Source organism: Neolamprologus brichardi, chromosome 2 (assembly GCF_056152115.1).
Source record: "Neolamprologus brichardi isolate AB-2024 chromosome 2, ASM5615211v1, whole genome shotgun sequence".
In the NCBI taxonomy this organism is placed as follows: Eukaryota; Metazoa; Chordata; class Actinopteri; order Cichliformes; family Cichlidae; genus Neolamprologus; species Neolamprologus brichardi.
Window position 1 is genome coordinate 25,034,416 of NC_142105.1, and position 18,899 is coordinate 25,053,314.

The 18,899-nt window shown below is 42.5% G+C and overlaps 1 protein-coding gene across 1 annotated transcript in view; it reads right to left on the minus strand.

The window, feature by feature from the left end:
- The window catches only part of LOC102778355 (uncharacterized), a 130,634-nt gene that overhangs the window by 13,113 nt on the left and 98,622 nt on the right, over positions 1–18,899 (minus strand). Inside the window, exons 6-11 of the mRNA XM_087849225.1 lie at positions 9,599–9,625; positions 9,487–9,513; positions 7,461–7,487; positions 6,588–6,614; positions 2,937–2,996; positions 969–1,085 (exon numbers count right to left, since the gene is read on the minus strand). Coding sequence (XP_087705351.1) covers positions 969–1,085; positions 2,937–2,996; positions 6,588–6,614; positions 7,461–7,487; positions 9,487–9,513; positions 9,599–9,625 — 285 coding nt within the window. The remainder of the gene's footprint in view (positions 1–968; positions 1,086–2,936; positions 2,997–6,587; positions 6,615–7,460; positions 7,488–9,486; positions 9,514–9,598; positions 9,626–18,899) is intronic.

The window sequence follows — 18,899 nt, forward strand, 5'->3', positions numbered from 1 at the left end:
TGGCTGTGGCTACAATGTAGCTTACTATCACCAGTGTGTGAATGTGTGTGTGAATGGGTGGATGACTGAATATGTAAAGCACTTTGGGGTCCTTAGAGACTAAGTAAAGCACTATACAAATACAGGCCATTTACTGCATTTGCAGTGTGTTTGGAAATGAAGCCATTGCCAGTCAGAAGCTTTTCAGGTTTTTTATTGCATGGAGGATCAAAATCTGACTGTACTTTGCATTGTTCATAATGCCGTCTGTTTTGATGAAATCCTCAACACCGCTGGCTTAATTGCAGCTCCGCTGTGTTTTACAGATGGCTGTAGACACTCACTGTTGTTCCTCTCTGCTGACCTCCTCCATACATACTGACGATGATATGAACCAAAAATGTCAAACTTGGACTCATCACTCTATACGACATGTTGCCATTTATTTTCAATTAAGTTCTTGTATAATTTACCTCAGCCTTTTTAACTGTTTTTCTTTCTTAAGAATGGCTTACTGACAGCCACCATTCGACTGAGACCATTTCAGATGAGTCTTCAGTGAATGGCTAGATGCGTCTCTCAGGTCCTGTGCCAGGTTTGCTGGATTTTTTCCATTTCTTTTAGATCTGTTTTTTAGGCCTGTCACTTCTTCTTTTGCCTCAAATTTTTTAAGAACACACCGCACACCATGCTGGGATATGCCAAGTTTTTAGCTAAGAGCTCTTTAGAAATCACCTTGTTAGTGCAATTTTAGAGATTTGAACAAATGGTGGTTTTTTTTATCGGTCAGGTAAAAGGCCTGCTCTGAAAATAACTGAAAAAGCAGTCAATGTCCACAGAAGAACTTTGAAAGACCTACAGACAGCCTGGAGAACTGTTGCTCGAGACCACTTTGAAAAATAACAAGAAAGTCTGGCTCCTTAGAAGCCAAATGTAAAGAAACGATGGCTAGCTCAAGAAGAGGGGTAGAGATAAAAAGATGCTCTTACTGGCTCTCCGGGAAGACCACGAGGTCCATCTTTTCCAGTGTTCCCAGGGGGGCCACGGGGACCTGGAGGACCTGGGGGACCGGGAGGACCAGCAGGTCCAGCCTGACCCTGATCACCCTGATAAAAAACAAGAAGAGGATAAAATGCAAAAATAAACGACCAACTACAAACTTGTAATAAATACATTATTAAGTACACAAGATAACGTAATATATTAAAATAAATCTCCTTAAACGCTCCCATTAACTGATTTGTTTTTGGCAACAGAAGCAAACACTGACATGCCAGCGACCTGTTAAGGTTATACGGCAAACGTCAAAGAACTACCCCTCAGCTTCTGCAGCTGTCTGTGTGGGCAGTCAAGGTGTATAATCCTTAATCTGTTTATTTATTTACAGTTGCCTTTCTCTCCACCTGATAAACATGACTGCAAAATTCCCTCGTATTTTAGACCCCGTCGAGTTTCCTGAGAAAAATATTTGGATCTTTATCTGCTAAATGCTCCACATATGTTTAACAGCTAGTTGAGAACACTGTTTGCTGTTTGGTGCTTGAGAGGAAACACGGGGGCCTACATTTTCTTTCTCTTTTTGACACAACGACTGCCAGGAAAGAGCAGTGAGAGAACAGAGAGTGAAAGTAAGAAAACAGGGAGATAAAAGACTCTCCCAAGTTCTGTAGAGCTGAGGGAAACTGCAGAGTTTGGTGATAATTATCTGTGTCACTGTAAGCCACGGATCTCACAAACACATTTATTAAGAAAAGCTTTAAATATGCTTTGTGCTATGAGCAGAAATCCCTCAAACTTAACTTGCAATTACTGGCATGCAGCTTGTTAGTTAGTGTGGTTTTGTGGGCACTGGTAATAAAGGACAACAGCTGGAGGAACTGGCCAATAAGAACAGTTTATCTGGTGAGTTAGACTGACATTTCAAACAAATCCATGCTGGCAAAACAAATTCATTTGTAAGTGAAAAATACATCTGATCACTGGATTTAAACCACCATCCCACTGCCTATTTAGGCTAAATCAGGCACCAGTTTTGTCTCCACTTTGATGCTATTCTCCCATCCCTACCAACATGTGATGCATTATGGTTTGCTTTGTCAAAAACACTTTCATGAAAATGATATAACCAGTGCCTTAAAGCAGACTAGAACCTCATTCCTATGCACTGATAATTATTTTGTCCCTGTTAGGCTCGAGCTTGAACCAAAGTGATAAAGTGATGTTTTCGACAATGAGGAGTAAGATTAACGAGAACCGCACATTTCTACAGTGTGGGTGGCTCATCTTCCAAAGATGTTTTCCTATGTTTCAAAATGCTTTGGAGCTCTGAATATAAACACTTTTAATTAATCATTCATGGCAATACATTTTCAGTTGACTAAAAGACAAGAAACACGAGATCAATTTCATGCAACATGACTGAAGAATGTGGAAAAAGTGGGAAAGAAGGCAAAACGCTAGTCAGAACACGGAAAGGAAAAGCGGGTTAAAGTGTTAAGGAAACAAAAGAAAAAGCACACATGCCTTTTAGTTGTGGTCTACCTTCAGAAAGAGTCTCTGAAAGCTGTTGGTCGGCTCTCTCGAGAGAAAGCCGTGGTCAGTTCTGGGGAAAACCATCTACGATGCAAAGGGGTGCACCAGTGATGAAAAGAAAAGAAAGGGGAGAAAACAAGGAGAGGGGATACAGAAAAAAGAGAGAAGAGGACATGGAGTGGATTAAAATGAGCGCGAGAAGAGCGTCAGTTACATAAGTTGGAAATCAGAGGTCCGCTGTTAACCGTGAGTCCAGAGTTCATGAAAACAAATGCTGCAGGAAAAACAGATAAGAGTTCAACAGCCTCTTAAGCTCCAAGCACAAAGAAAGGAGGGAAAAACTGCAAGAGAGGTGTTTTGCTCCTCTGTCTGCAGGGATAGCGGTAGCTCGGCAGTCCGACAGCAGTTCTCTAAGAGGCACAAACCTTAACAGTGAGAATCTGATTACTGTGCAGGCTTGCATGTGTGCCGTACATAGGAGGACCCTGAAGAGAAGAGGAAAAGGTGAACAAGATAGCGTAGCATTACAGTCATGTTTGCAGCTGTTTCAAATCGAATTATATATGCAGTTAAAAACCCATCAGGTGCAAATAAAATGCATCATCGGCAAATCGTGAGACAGACATCCGTAAAATCTGCAAGTAAGGCTTAATAGCTGTCTTTTGAAACTTGAAAAATGATTTTGGAGTAGTGTGTGTGTGTGTGTGTGTGTGTGTGTGTGTGTGTGCGTGCACAACATTTAGTGCCTTCCGATCATTCCCACTGTGACCAAACAAAACAGTGGTGGTTTGGCTCTTTCCAGTCAACACAGTAAATGTGTTGATTGTCTGTCAGGCTGAAAGGAGCAGAGTTTTCCTGCTGCCGCAGAGCCTGGAGCACTGTGTCGCTTCTTTGGTTCAGCTCCCTCAAAAACACAAGGGAGGGAGGAAAGGATGGGGAGAAGATCTAAGAGAGGGGGGTGGGGGTGGGTGGGTGGGAGAGTGACAGAAGAAGAAGAGTTGCTAGAGAAGGTTCTGCTAACAGGCTCTTGTGAGGGCTGGATGGCTGAGGTTTTTGCACCACCGCAGACTCCACCTCCTCCTCTCTGGGCCTGTGCACCCCTCTCTGCCCACTGTCACAGTCGCTTATTCACACCGTTCCCACCATGAAGACCACTTATGCATATGCTCCTTAAACACTGCATAAGAGAATAGACTGTTTCATGGTGGGTTTCCCCTTTACATTGTTCTCATCAGACTTAAGACTGATACTAAGACAAATGGCCATTCATCCCTGGAGGCCCGTCTCACTATGGCCTGTTTGCAGATGCTCTCAGGGAGGCAAAGGCAGGATTTGGCAGGGGATCAAACTCTCATCAGAGCTTGTCTTTCAATACAGCCCCCAGATGAACCTAAACATGCAGTGACAATGTCCTCCGTATGAATTTGACTGTATGGAGGCTTGGGAAAAATAGCTACTAACTTTACTCCACTCAACAAAAAGTTGCTTTGGAGAAAGACGCAACACTATACATGACCTTTTTCCTCACATGATTTTGGTGGTTCTTTAACATTTTGTTTTAATAACCCCGTTATCCTGTTTTGGTAGCCTGGTCTAAGACCAGAATCAGCCTGGAAGAGGCACTAAAAGTGATGGACTGACAGGAAGTGGCACATTGACGGAGATTCGCGGTTGCTTTCTGTTTTCACACATACGCTTATCTCCCCGTAAAGGTCAAAGCTGAACCTTTGAATGCAGTTTTGAAATCCCAGTAAGGTGATAAATAAGCATATTTAATGACCTGAAGACAATCAGACTGTTAAAAATAGTACTGAGCAAGCAAGAGATTTTTGTTTTCTAACCCATCTACAGCCGTATCTGTGACAACCTATATGAGGGAGCCAAACCTCATCCACATCTACAGTAGCTTTAGGAGCTGTTGGGTTTGATTTGAACCAAGCTTGAGGTTTTTGGGGCTGCAGATTTATCCAGGGACATCAAAGCTGCATAGGCCTGGGCCAAGTGCAATATTTATCATTTGGAATAACTATGTAATGCGAAATGCCAAAGGAGATTTAATTCTTGCACAAACGATCTGAAAGGATAGGTGGGGAAATCAAATGGCTTACGCCTTGATAGGAATCGGGAATTTCTGTAATTTTTTGAACCGCATCATAAATACTGTTCCGTTGAGTAGCCACATCATATTTACTCTCCATTTAGCTTTTGGTATAAAACAATAGCCAGTTTAACTCCAATAATCGTAGACTCTTCTGTGATTCCATTACTGGGGTTCAAGTCATAGGAGATGTACTTCCACATTTCTAATCTACAATCCATGCACTACCAGACCTAGGATAAGCAGCTGAAAATGGATGGATGGACAGATCGGTGGTAATAAACACAAGAAACGAATGGCTATGAGAAGATTTTAGAGCCATTAGAAACATGCTTGTAACACATTTTCATGTTCATCCCCACTTTAAAATTCATGTGAAGAAGCGGTTTTATGTGGCATTCTGATCTAAGCGCTCTAAAAAAAACATTCATGGGTATGTGACCTCTTTAAAGATTCGAAACTGTTTACCATGTAAAGAACAGAGGTTTTATTTTCAAACCACACTAAATGAAATGGGAGCTCTCATGGAGGGAGGAATGATATCAGATGAAAAGGCAGCACTGACAACATAGACCAGATGCAGGGTGAGGTTTCTCTGTAATGTTAAAAAAAAAAGTAGCTTAGCTTGGGTAAGAGACGGGAGCTTTGGCACGCCGCCCCGACCACTGAGGTAACATGGTGAAGGTTTAATGTTTGCTAATAACGTCATTTCTCATGTCTGGCTTTGGCTTTGGAGATGGGCGACCTCGTGTGCTGTCAGTGCAGTTGTGTGTGGGGAAGCCACACTGGGTAAACACACGTTTGCTTTTGGATTATTAAAATACTTTGTGTATGCGTTTTATAGACAGACCGAGACTTTTATCCTTATTTATCCAGATTTTTCCCGTATTGCGATAACAAATAAACCGTTTAATGGTTTTCAGATGACATAAACACTTCGGAGAAGAAACATTTCAGTCTCCCTGACATTTGATTTTCAGTATGTGATAGCAGACTGGAAACCAGCTGAGGAAGCTCTACAGTTATAATGAAGCTAAAATACATTAAGCTAATTTCAAGCATAGCTTTTAAAACCGGTGGCTCTGTCTCACAAAAATCATATAAAAGGAGTGTTACCACTCATCTCAGACAGCAGCAAATTAACATACAGACAGCTCTGCATTGGGAAAACTGTAACTCTGGCACTGACTTAATAACACATTAAAGCTTTGCTTCACATGCAAAAACCAAATTTCTAAAATGTCAAGCTTCTGTTTTTCTCTTTAACTTCAATAGGACTGTGTAAAAGCCTCAAGTTACCCGTCATTTCTGTAGGAATCACCTCATTGTGGCAAAAATGATATTTTATGTCTGTCAAACTGTGTTATCTTTGGCAGTTTTCATCGATTCAACTAAAGAAATGTGAACAAATGATGTGTTTTGCGACAGGCGGCTAATAACAAATTGCCTAAGGACACAATCTAAAACTGGTTCTCGGTCCAGTGTTAAGTGGCTTGACAAACAAACAACATCTGGACTGAAAAATGAGTGAAAAGGCAGCCAATGTCCAAATAAAAACTTTGAAAGATCTTTAGAAAGCCTTGAGAGCTATTGCTCAAGACCACTTTAACAATGAGAAGACAGTCTGGCTCCTTGGAAGCAAAATATGATAAAAATGAGGGTTGGCTCCAGACTTTTGCACAGTACTGTATGTCCTTTGTTTCAGTAGGAAAGTGCGGCTTATGACCTTTAAAAAGGGTGAATGTTTAAGAAGAACACCAACAGACAAAAATTCAAAATAAAAGGAGAACAAAAACTGGAAGTAAAGTTTAAATGGAAGGTCATTTTTAAATTACACAGAGAAAAAAAAAACATATAAAGGACAGCATCTTTTCTACAGAGTCAGCTGCAGTGAGGACATAGTTTCCAAAATGTGCATATAACAGCCAAAAACAACATATTTAACCTTCTCTGATGAATACAGAAAACACAGACTTACCCTTGGCCCAATGTCTCCTTGGTCACCCTGGAGGAAAAACAGGAAAATAACAATTGTCAGCAGTTATTAGCCCTGTATATGTGCAGCAGAACAGTTATCCAAAAGAGCTCAGCTACTGTGGAGCAGCGATGACAGACAGGCTTAAAATGGAAGATTTGGTTTTGGGAAGGAAGTGGTTCAAAGGTCATCTGTCTCCTAAACAGCTCAGCGTTTTGACATTTATTGTATAAATCATTTGGTAGGCCATAAATCATCCGACAGCACAATATCAATGAAGTCGAAATGCGGCGTGCACATGCTGAACACAGCTGATTTCTGATCAACTTTTTGGAGTTCATGATTACATGAAGTGAGCCAATTTTCCGAACCTCAGCTTCATCTGTCAGATGCAATCGCCTCATTGATCAGGCTGATTCCCGCTCTGACAGATGCACTTGAATGCAGTTGTGTTGCCCTCCTGATTCGGCTAAAACGCAGTCTCGAACATATACACACAGCCAACCAGCAGCGTGGAGAGAAACGACCACACGACGAGGCTCCTCTTGCCAGCACTTACAGCTCTTACGGTTGCTAAGATCTTAGGCTGGGCAGAGGTTCACAGAGCGGGAAAACATCTGGCTATCATCGAGCTTTGCGGAAGGCCCGTAAACCTGCTTAGTACCTTGACGTGAGAATGTGCAGAGACACATGAGCTCCCGCATAGCTAAATGTAATCTACGGCTCTTTTGATGGACACGCAGCGAAAACTCGAATGTGGGAGGGCGACGGCAAGGTTGTCCGAGCACCTTCTGCCCATAAATAAATGTTCAAAATACACTCGTACAGTGCATTGACTTGTCTAGAAAGGCTTTTGAAATCCATATTGAAGCATACCTTTTCTCCCTTGGGTCCGGATGGTCCCTGTGGGAGGAGAAAATCAGAGACACTTGGTCAAGATAAATCAGTTATCTCACGCACCTTCAGAAGGGAGCTTTCAATCAAACGGTAAGACAAGGCAGTTATTCTGCTTAATGGATTCATGGCATTGAGACCGCTCAATCCAAACATCACTTTCGTCTGAGTGTATTTCACAGTAAGAATACCAATCAAGCCTGTCCCAAGAATCCCTTTTAAGAGTGCTCTTTGAGAGATAAAAGTTTTCTCAGAGATAAAACCTTTGTTCCTCCATCTGTGACTCTTGGGAGCTCTTGAGATGTTTTAGATGAGGAATGCTGAAACGCTAACTAAAAACACGGGGTATCAAACATCCCTGTGCGATCCTACACTGGTGCACGGTCCCACTTTGTGACAGCTTCAAATCCTCATATGAGCTCTATATATGAGGCAGGGCCTTTGTCCATTTCTGTGTTGGGCCATGTCTCAGTATGCTGCTGCTGTTGCTGCTGCTGGTGGTGGTAAGGAGCATAAGGATGCCAAATGTGAAAGCGCAAGCAGCAAACTGACTGCAGGCCCTCTGCGACTGTGACAGGCAGAAGAATAAGAGGTGGAAAGCATCCGCCGTCCATCTGTGACAACAATGGACAGATCGTACCTCTTAAAGCCAAGTCACCACTTAGGTTAGACCCTTCACACTCAACTTGTCCCCTCTGTCTGCCGTTTCTCAGTCCCCTGGTTCCAAATCTGCCTTGAAATGTTTTGAAGGCTTTCGCTCTATTTTGTACCTTCTGCCATAACTTTTTTCGTCTGGCGACAGTTTTATCTTAGAGCTATAAACGCGTTCAAGAGCACAACAGCGAAGATGACAAGCAGTGTGTCAATGTGACTATCTACGCGATGACAGACAGAGCTTACCTCCAGTGCTGCTCGCTCTTTTGCTCAAAGAGCAAGCGGAAGAAAGCCTTTAACTCAGAGCCAAGCCACAAATTGTTCAAACAAGACTAACTTTACAGTCAACTTCCTCATTCTAAAACACAACAAAAAAAACCAGTTGAATTTCAATAAACTGATTTCCCATCTGGTTTAATTTCATTTATTGTGTATTTTATGTGCAGGAATGGCATTTTAAAAGGGGAAATGATTTAAAAAAAATCTTTAGTTTTCCAATTGATTCAAAAAGAAAAAAACCCCCAAATGCCAGCTCATAAAAACCTCATTATTAATTTTGGAAACAGAAGTCCCTCAAAGATGAAAAATGTGCTACATGTTTTCCCCCTTTATTATGTTGTTTTCATGCCCCCCACCCTTTGGGTTTGCAGGCGACTCTGGTCATGAGTCACGCCTTTTGAGGGTTTTATGCCAGACCCTTGTTGATGGGGAGAAACCTATTAAAGGATACACCCAGCCTCAGGACTCCTTTCACAGGAACAGGAACAGCTTAATGGTGTTTGGAGAGGAACAGCTCTCATTATGCTGCGAGGGGGTTTACATTTCAGCTGATGACTTATGCCTCTTGTGGGTGAGCGCTGCGATGTGCTGAAGGAGGGGCGGAGGGGGCACAATAATGACTTTTTAAAGAGTCTCTGTTTGAAGGTTATAAACTAATCTCTTTCCTACTTTCCCAAATGGTGTGTAACCCATTCGCTCTGCTTCACCTGTTTCCACGCTGCACCTGGGCGTGCCTCTGAGTGCACCAGCATTTCAGGCGCGAGTTGATGGATGGGAGTGCAAAGGGGATTTCAACACTCAGCTCAGCTGAGCCCAGACTACCCCCGTGGCTGTGAGCCAATTGGGATGACTTAAGAGGTGGAACAGGAAGTAAGATGGCTACCGGGTTTTTCACGCACTTGCAGTGACTCCTCAGGGCGAGTAAAAATGATTGATGAGGTATAGCAAACTCTCACCGGTCTTACAGGACAAATGCAGAGTCCAGCTGGATTTATAATAGGAAAAATCTTTAAATAAGAACTGAATAAATTAAATTAAATAAGAAAGTAAGAATAAGAGGCGTGTGACGGTGTACCTGGCTTCCCTTCAGACCTGGTGGACCCTGAGAGGAAAGAAAACAGAGTTAAAAATCAAACTTGTTTCTTTCATTTTGGGCATACTTGACAAATTTGGCTGAGAATACTCACTGGTTTGCCATCTAAGCCAAGTGGACCCTGTTGGGAAAGAAACAAAGAGAAATTATGACCAACACAAAGTCCCGAGAGCCCTGTCGCCACTGAACCACTTTAGGGGCTTCATTTCTAAAAATGACTCAAACAGGAATAAGCAGTCGTTTATAAAAACCTTACTCTGACATGGAAATGTAGTGTAGACTTTAGTGATTTTCCTGTCAATTATGTAAGAGCTATTGCAATTTTGGACATACATGCCTCCACGCCTGCCGTGAACTTTATGCTTTATGATAGGAATTATCAATAAATTGCAAAGACCAAAGGTGTTTTGAATTAAAAGCAGGATGCAGTGTTCTGTAATTCATATATATCAAATTAGAGACACGTAACCACGGCTGCTTTTGTGTTGAGACGTTTTTAAAAAAGCCAAACACGCTTTTAGGAAGATGAAATTTTTGCTTTTCTTTTTCGGTACATGCACTCAAAAAAAAAGAAAAAAAAAAGAAAAAGACTAATTTGGAGTAAATTGAAATACATAAAACCAAAAGTTTATTTATTTAAATAATGAATCATTATGGAAAATAATTTTGGTATTAGCCAATCAATAAAAAGTCATTTTTCTAGAATTCATTAAATTGTGAAAGTTTGACATTATAGTTGCACAACAAAATAACACAGAAAATATCTATCTATATATATATATATCTGCTAAAGCCTCCTTTGTGGCATTATATAGGTATCTTTTAACAATGAGGGAAAGATGTTATAAAATATAAAATCATGTAGAAAGTATGAGAACATTTTTATAAATGAAGCCCAAGTAATAGCGACATGACAGCTTATCTTGTGTTGGGAACATTATATGAATACACACTGGCCCACTGCTTGTTGAGAGTCACATTAAAGCAAAGGCACCTCTCTCAGTAAAGAATTGAAGCCAGAAGAAGGTAAGCTCCACACTGTCATTCCACAAGTGTCGTTTTTGTGCCGATAAAGTTGTGATTAGTAGGCTCTAGAGATTTCACCTTCCCTCAGAGCAATTCCAGCAATTTCTCCTTGTTTGCCGTGTTTATGCTAATTAAACTAAGCCAGGCACTTTTGTCTGGAGCTTATATTTAACCTGCAGACATGAGAATGGTATCAATCTTTTCATTAGACTCTCAACAAGAAAGAAAATAGGCCTATTTAAAAAAAAAAGAAGAAAAAAGTGCTCCTTTAATTACTGGTTTAATAAAGCATAATGAGCCAATAATTAAACTTGCAGGTCACCCTACCGAGTCTGCTGTGAATGAAGCGTTGCTTCAAAACACTGAAGGCACTATTTGTTTTCAGTCCACGGACAAGACAATCTTTCCTCGGCAAGATACCCTACACCAGCTGTTACTTATTAGTATTTCAGAATGTTTTAGTCTTGTCTCCATATCGCTTATGAAAAAATGTCAATTGTGTTAGTGTTGGAAAAAGCAATTAAGTGGATTTGTAGAGGCAAACATTTCAAGAGAGGACAGCAAAAATAACCGAAACTTCAGAGTGAAAAAGTAGGAAAAAGAAGGTTTTTCATTTTTGTATTTGAGTAAATGTGTAGGTCTATGTATATCCTGCCCCGTGTGTGTGTGTGTGTGCGCGCATACAAGTAACACTCAGATAAAGGCCTCCAAGGCTATGTGCTGTATAATTATATTACTTGAGTGGATTTGTTCCAGTTCCATCAATTTGACACACACTCCCACATCTCCTGTGTGTGTGTGTGTTTGTGGTGCTGAGATTATACAACAGGCAGTTAAGAAAGTCCCTATTCATCCACTCTCCAGCACTGAAGCAGCAATTGGAGATGTCCACTTTGTTTACCTCGATAAAAACAACTAACAAGCAGTCACTGAACTTCCTCTACGCTCAGTTCAAAGGCGCTCAAATCTTTGGATTACTTAAACATGAAGGAAGAGCCGGCTCTTGGATCAAACTTTCCTGACAAACACTTATATGTGATGTATGTGGTAAGGGCTAATGTTGACTTCCTGCCGCCTTCCTTCTTAACAACCCTACTCTATGTTAAGCTAACTGTTTTTACAGGGTCCCTTAAGTACTGGCTTGCTCAACTGTTCACAGTCCTGGTGGCTTTCCAGGGTGGAAACCATCATTAACAATAATCACTTCTGGCCTTGGATGGCGCACACAAGTCTTGGCTTTTCTCATGATCTCCTGATTTACCAGCCCCACGGATGCAACCCTACCACAGTCTCATCTTGGCCTGCTTTGCTGGATGGGCAGTAGGTACAGAGAGGGAGCGATACGTGAAGCCGTTACCCGCTCATCTGATCATTTACTGCTTTGCTTTTGCCTCATAATTTGCCAGCTGTCAAACTTGAAAGCAGCCTGTAAAAGAGATTTATAAAAAAGCATAAAAAGTGCGTCTTTACAGAATGTCTTTTTGATTAAGGAACCCTTGTGAAGTCAGCAGTAGGTAGCCGAGACCAGGGTGGAACAAATGACTGGGACCAATTGGACGGCAATAATTTCACCATGACTGTCCAAAGTTCAGAGGAGTGTGAAGACTAAATATGAAACGCTCCTTATATCCTTCACTGAATGCAGCACAGGACAGGCTGGATGTCCACCGCTCTATTAAAAACAACATCCCGAGTTTCCCATGAGAATTTCAAATGTCCCTCTGAGTTTTCCGAGGCTACATCCCTACATGCACACTAAGCTCTACCATGTATACATACATCTATGCAGGGACATCTCTGCATCTGGGAGCGTTTATGGGGGTCTGGCTCCTTCAAGACTCGTCAGGATGAGCAGGAGAGGTGAACAATGCGAGGTCAGCGGCTGCTGCACAATCTAAAAGGGACTGATTTATGGCCGCTAACAAGCGACAAAGAGCCTTATGAATTGTGGGTACAACTGCTGCTTGGGTCTTTTTCTTTGCGACGAGATGTGTGTGAAAGGTTTATTTTCAGTAATAAAACCCTGTAGCTAATGTCTGACATCGGGCTGCTTGCATTAATAAGTAGTAGCATAGAATTTCTACTAACTTGAGGAATTGCTAGAGCTGCCTGAAGCAATATTTCATGCAACGAGCAGTGGAGAGAGCTCTGGTATGTCTGGTAATAAAATACTTTAAAATATACAAGCTTCATTAAATCAGCAATAGAAATAAGAGTCGGTGTTCACTGAAAACCAATGACAAAATGGGTTTCAATAACTATGAAACAAACAAAATCAAAGGGAGTTAGGTACCTTATCTATTGTCTTTTTTTAAAATATAATAGCTTAACTTTAAAACACTCTGCAAGGCATGGAACGTGTGCTGGAATTCAAATAAAACTAGGCTGAACTAAAAAAAACACGAGCGGTGTGGTGGGTTTCAGAGTGTTGGGGTGAGGGGCTGCTGCTAAATTTCTGCATCTCAAACCACAAATGGATCAGGCTGGAGAAGAAAGGGAGGGAAAGATGGAGGGTAAAAGAACACAAAAGGCAAAAAAAAAAAAAAATAGGAGATTAATGTTTAGAAAAAGTGAGAAAAAGAGCTGGAGATTACCGCCAAAACCTCAAGTAAATGTGGGAGAAAACAAAATAAAGAACCACACTCGCATAAAAAGAACTTGTATTTCTAGTCTGCAGCGCCACATTATCCTGCAGCATCCCTCAGCAGGTAAAACAACAAAAAACCGCTTTGACTCACATTCCCATCAATTAGAAGGCTGTTAAATAGATCTCTGGGAAATAACATGGCCTGCAGGAGGGCACATGTCTGTGTTTGCTTATGTGTGAATGCGCGCGTTGATTCAGGCGTGTGTCTGTTTGCATGCGCTCGTCTCTTAATCCCGGTGAAAGAAGCCGCAGGCTGTTTTAGCTGCCTTTACTGTACTCCCTATGGTGCAGACTGCTAATTATCCACGAGGGTGTGATTGTCGAGGATGCAGCACGAAAAGCTGGTGTCTGCACATCAGAGCCGGCGTCTCAGCGAGAATCGCACGCTGCATATGCTGCAAACTGCAGGCTCAACAAACTTTTATGGCATTAAGGTGAAGGTGAGATAGTGAGAGAGCGCTTTCCTCTTTCTCTTCCTGGGATATGATTAATTTTTTCCTCTTGAGGCTGCCCATGAAAACCTTTGTTTAATGTCACCACAGGGACAGAAATCGGCGTTAGCTCTACATGTGTAGATACACGGCTCTTAGAAATAGTCAGTGGCTACAAACAGAACCAAAGCGCACAATAAAGCATACCAGAGTGCTGTTTGTTTGGGACAGAAAATTGCCAACATGTTGCCGGGTGCCCGTCAGGCTTTCATCTGCGCCCTGCAGCCTTGAAGGCTGAACAATGGCGAGCTTGGGCCCTTCTCGCTGATTGAGGTCCGCTGTCTGTCTCAGTGTTGCACTCGCGAATAAACACACTTGTGGCCGGGCATGCTGCACATGTGAAAAGGAGTCAGTTGGTGTGTGTGGGTATGTGTTTACCCCTCTGCCCTGCTGTCGGCCTGCCTGCCTGTGATTATTTGACAGGGGGAAGACTCTTTTCTGAAACTCGCCTTGGCTGTGATTTATGAGAGGAAGAAGTGGCAAGGGTTACATGAGGGGAGAAAACATACAGTGGGGCAAAAAAGTATTTAGTCAGCCACCGATTGTGCAAGTTCCCCCACTTAAAATGATGACAGAGGTCAGTAATTTGCACCAGAGGTACACTTCAACTGTGAGAGACAGAATGTGAAAAAAAAATCCATGAATTCACATGGTAGGATTTGTAAAGAATTTATTCGTAAATCAGGGTGGAAAATAAGTATTTGGTCAATAACAAAAATACAACTCAATACTTTGTAACATAACCTTTGTTGGCAATAACAGAGGTCAAACGTTTACTATAGGTCTTTACCAGGTTTGCACACACAGTAGCTGGTATTTTGGCCCATTCCTCCATGCAGATCTTCTCAAGAGCAGTGATGTTTTGGGGCTGTCGCAGAGCAACACGGACTTTCAACTCCCGCCACAGATTTTGATGTTGAGGTCTGGAGACTGGCTAGGCCACTCCAGGACTTTCAAATGCTTCTTACGGAGCCACTCCTTTGTTGCCCGGGCGGTGTGTTTTGGATCATTGTCATGTTGGAAGACCCAGCCTCGTTTCATCTTCAAAGTTCTCACTGATGGAAGGAGGTTTTGGCTCAAAATCTCACGATACTTGGCCCCATTCATTCTGTCCTTAACACGGATCAGTCGTCCTGTCCCCTTGGCAGAAAAACAGCCCCATAGCATGATGTTTCCACCCCCATGCTTCACAGTAGGTATGGTGTTCTTGGGATGCAACTCAGTATTCTTCTTCCTCCAAACACGACGAGTTCAGTTTATACCAAAAAGTTCTACTTTGGTTTCATCTGACCACATGACATTCTCCCAATCCTCTGCTGTATCATCCATGTGCTCTCTGGCAAACTTCAGACGGGCCTGGACATGCACTGGCTTCAGCAGCGGAACACGTCTGGCACTGCGGGATTTGATTCCCTGCCGTTGTAGTGTGTTACTGATGGTGACCTTTGTTACTTTGGTCCCAGCTCTCTGCAGGTCATTCACCAGGTCCCCCCGTGTGGTTCTGGGATCTTTGCTCACCGTTCTCATGATCATTTTGACCCCACGGGATGAGATCTTGCGTGGAGCCCCAGATCGAGGGAGATTATCAGTGGTCTTGTATGTCTTCCATTTTCTGATGATTGCTCCCACAGTTGATTTTTTCACACCAAGCTGCTTGCCTATTGTAGATTCACTCTTCCCAGTCTGGTGCAGGTCTACAATTCTTTTCCTGGTGTCCTTCGAAAGCTCTTTGGTCTTGGCCATGGCGGAGTTTGGAGTCTGACTGGTTGAGGCTGTGGACAGGTGTCTTTTATACAGATGATGAGGTCAAACAGGTGCCATTCATACAGGTAACGAGTGGGGGACAGAAAAGCTTCTTACAGAAGACGTTACAGGTCTGTGAGAGCCAGGGATTTTCCTTGTTTGAGGTGACCAAATACTTATTTTCCACCCTGATTTACGAATAAATTCTTTACAAATCCTACCATGTGAATTCATGGATTTTTTTTTCACATTCTGTCTCTCACAGTTGAAGTGTACCTCTGGTGCAAATTACTGACCTCTGTCATCATTTTAAGTGGGGGAACTTGCACAATCGGTGGCTGACTAAATACTTTTTTGCCCCACTGTACATGAGCACGCGCAAAAAACACACACGCACATCGTAGTGTTATGCTTCAGAGACACGCAAACCGCATTTCATTAACACTGTTTATCATACAACTGATGATTCTCTGGAAGTGGGCTGCTGCATGAATTAGTCTGATGAATTCAACATGTGTATGCCACCTAAATGAAGTGCAGCTCATGTGCACTCACACTGCACACATGCATGCAGTTTCTTTAACAGGTCTTCAGTGGTGGATGAAGGGATCCAATGTTTTTTCTACCAGTATTTTTTTTTTAATTCCAATATTTTAAAGTTGCAATTACAACTTGGATTCAGGATCAAGTCCCAGCTGTGGAACAGAGGACTTGATCTTCACCCTTGCAGAACTTCTGGATAATTCACAGAGGTTTGAATGTTGAAGCTAGGTGTGTTTTGGTGGCTTGGAGAATGGTTATGACCAGGTCCCCCGGGAGCACCTGTTGGGGGAACTGCAGGAATAAGCGGTTTGCGAGTCAGTTGTCATCGGCCATCGTGCCCTCGTAAAACCAAGTGTATCCACTTACTCTCTGCAAAGTCGGGCCTGTTTTCACTGGAGTTTGACTCTGCTAGGATTCCCTCTTGTCTTAAGTCCTGTTTGAGGACGTAGCAAGGCTTAGGAGGGCATGTGCCTTGGGAACTTCCCTGCAACCTTCCTCATGCAGATGATGTGGTTCTGTTGGCTTCATGTTCGGGTAGGATATGAAAGAGGATGGACCAAGCGATGGAATTCCAGCATCTTGAAATCTTATTCATGAGTAACGGAACGTGGAGTGTGACATGGACTGTTGTGGTGAAGAGAGAACTGAACCGAAAGTTGAGGCTTTTCCAAATCATCAATCTATCTAAGATCCGACCCTAATCTATGGTCACGGCATAAATGACTGACAGAGTAGGGCTGCAAATACAAGCTGCAAATGCATGAGCTTCCTCTGTAGGATAGCTTCAGACCCACTGTCAGATGCTACACTGCTGCTGCGGGTCCTGGGTTCCTCCTGGTGGACAACAATAACTGGACTCATGAGCCATCATATGCAGATAGTTCCTGGAGGATGAAGGAATTGATACCACTGACTGGGCCCCCCGTTTGCCTGACCTAAATCCAGTCGAACACCTCTGGGACGTCATGTTTCAGTCCTTTTCAGCAGTGTACATTTCATCTGGCTTGAGAACAGCTCAGGTTCTCCTCAAGTTTGGATGAATTGGAAACTGTTGCTGGTGAGAAGGACGTTTGCCTAGTCTGCTTCAACTGAAACCCAACTCAGGACAAATTGAAGATAACGGATTGATGGAAAAATTGCAATATCAAAATGTAAAAAATAGTTGGTTACACTCCAAACCAACCAAGGTTAAGTATCAAAAGTAGCAGTACACAGTATTCAAAGGCCATTAAAGGGTACAAAAACGTGTATTTAAAAAAATGCCTCTAAACTGCAGTGCAGGAGAATAAATTGCAGCAGAAAATTGTATTACCAGTAAATCAGGGACAAGTACCTCTAATTAGTACTTGATTAGATGCCCTTTGTTTCTTTGGACTTCCACAGCTGTTATTATCATCTTGTTGAACTGTTTGCTAGTTTGTACACTTACAGACTTTTGGCTCGGGAGGGTTAAAAGCTTGAACTGCATTGTATGTAATTCAGAGAGATATAATAGGGGTGAGAGAGGACATGAAAAAACACTGGGAAGCAATCTAGCTGTTTGTTTAAGGAATGGAAACAAAGAGAAAAAAGTCTTGTTGGCACAAATCTCTGGCACAATGCAGTTAGCAGCGCAGCAGTCTCCGGTAACCCACTTGTCTCATTTGTGCTGATTGCCCTCCTCACATATGAGCATCTGAGAGAAAATACTGGTGTGAAAACACATCTAGCACTCACATCCACACACATACCTCTGACCACTTCCACAGTCCTGGCCTTTGTTACAGAGACATACGTAAACAATAGGTGGTTTGGACGGAGGCCGCACACATGTGGCCTCCACACATGTGCACACAGACACACAAACATTGATACCCAACAGGAAGAACGGCCCTTTTTAAAGTCAGATGTTTGAAATTCTATCATCTCTGCTTCTGCTAAATGTAATGATACACTGTCCGTGATAATTGTCAGCGTGATTAATCTGCTGTTGTTTCACTGTGACCTCAAGCACACAGCATCCTCAGTCTTTATAATCACACACACACGGACCAGGAAGCTGCCTCTTGCAACAGCAGACTGAGCTCCTCCAGTCGTTACACTGTTTCATCTATGTAATCTTAGCACTATACAGATTGATTTCATTATACTAACTAGACTGGGAAGAATTAACCAGATTGTGCAGCGTTTAAGCAATGCACAGATAATGGACAATGTTAAATGAAAACAAGACAATAAAATGAGCAATAACTCCGGGGTTTCAAATGGAGACGGCAATGGAGATGAACGGTCACAGGCAAAAACAAACAAGCAAGCAAACAAAATCCTCTAAAAAACACAAATGTGCACAGGCTTATCTGTGCACTGAGTCCACCTGTGTGTAATTAGCAGCAGGCATTTCCCGTCAGCGGGGCTGTGCAGTGCCAGGCAGACTGTATGGGAATATGCCTGAGCGAGAGCCCGAGATACCCGCATTCCCAACATCCACAACTGCATAGCTAGCATGGCAAAGATGTTGTAGGAGTTAAGATGGCGTGACTATTTCGGGTCACCATGGAACCAGTCAATGGGTGAAAAACTAAGTGCACCCCATGATTCAGGAGCTTGTAGAACCACCTTTAGCATCAATTATCTGAAGTAAATGTTTCTGTATGACTTTATCAGTGTCTCACATGGTTGTGGCCTCTTGGCTCGCTCTTCTTTAAGCGTTTTGTTTTGTGCACAGCACTCTCAGACTAATCAGTCCTGCTGAGGTCTGGACTTTGGGCCATTGCAACACTTTGATTATTTTTAAGTCATTCTGTTATAGATTAGCTGCTGTGTTTAGATTTAAATTGAGTCCTGTTGCATGGCTCAATTAGACCAAGCTTTAGCTATCAGACAGATGGCTTCTCATTTGACTCTAGAGTACTTTGGTATACAGAGGAGTTCACGACTGACTAAAATACAAGGTGCCCAGGTCCTGT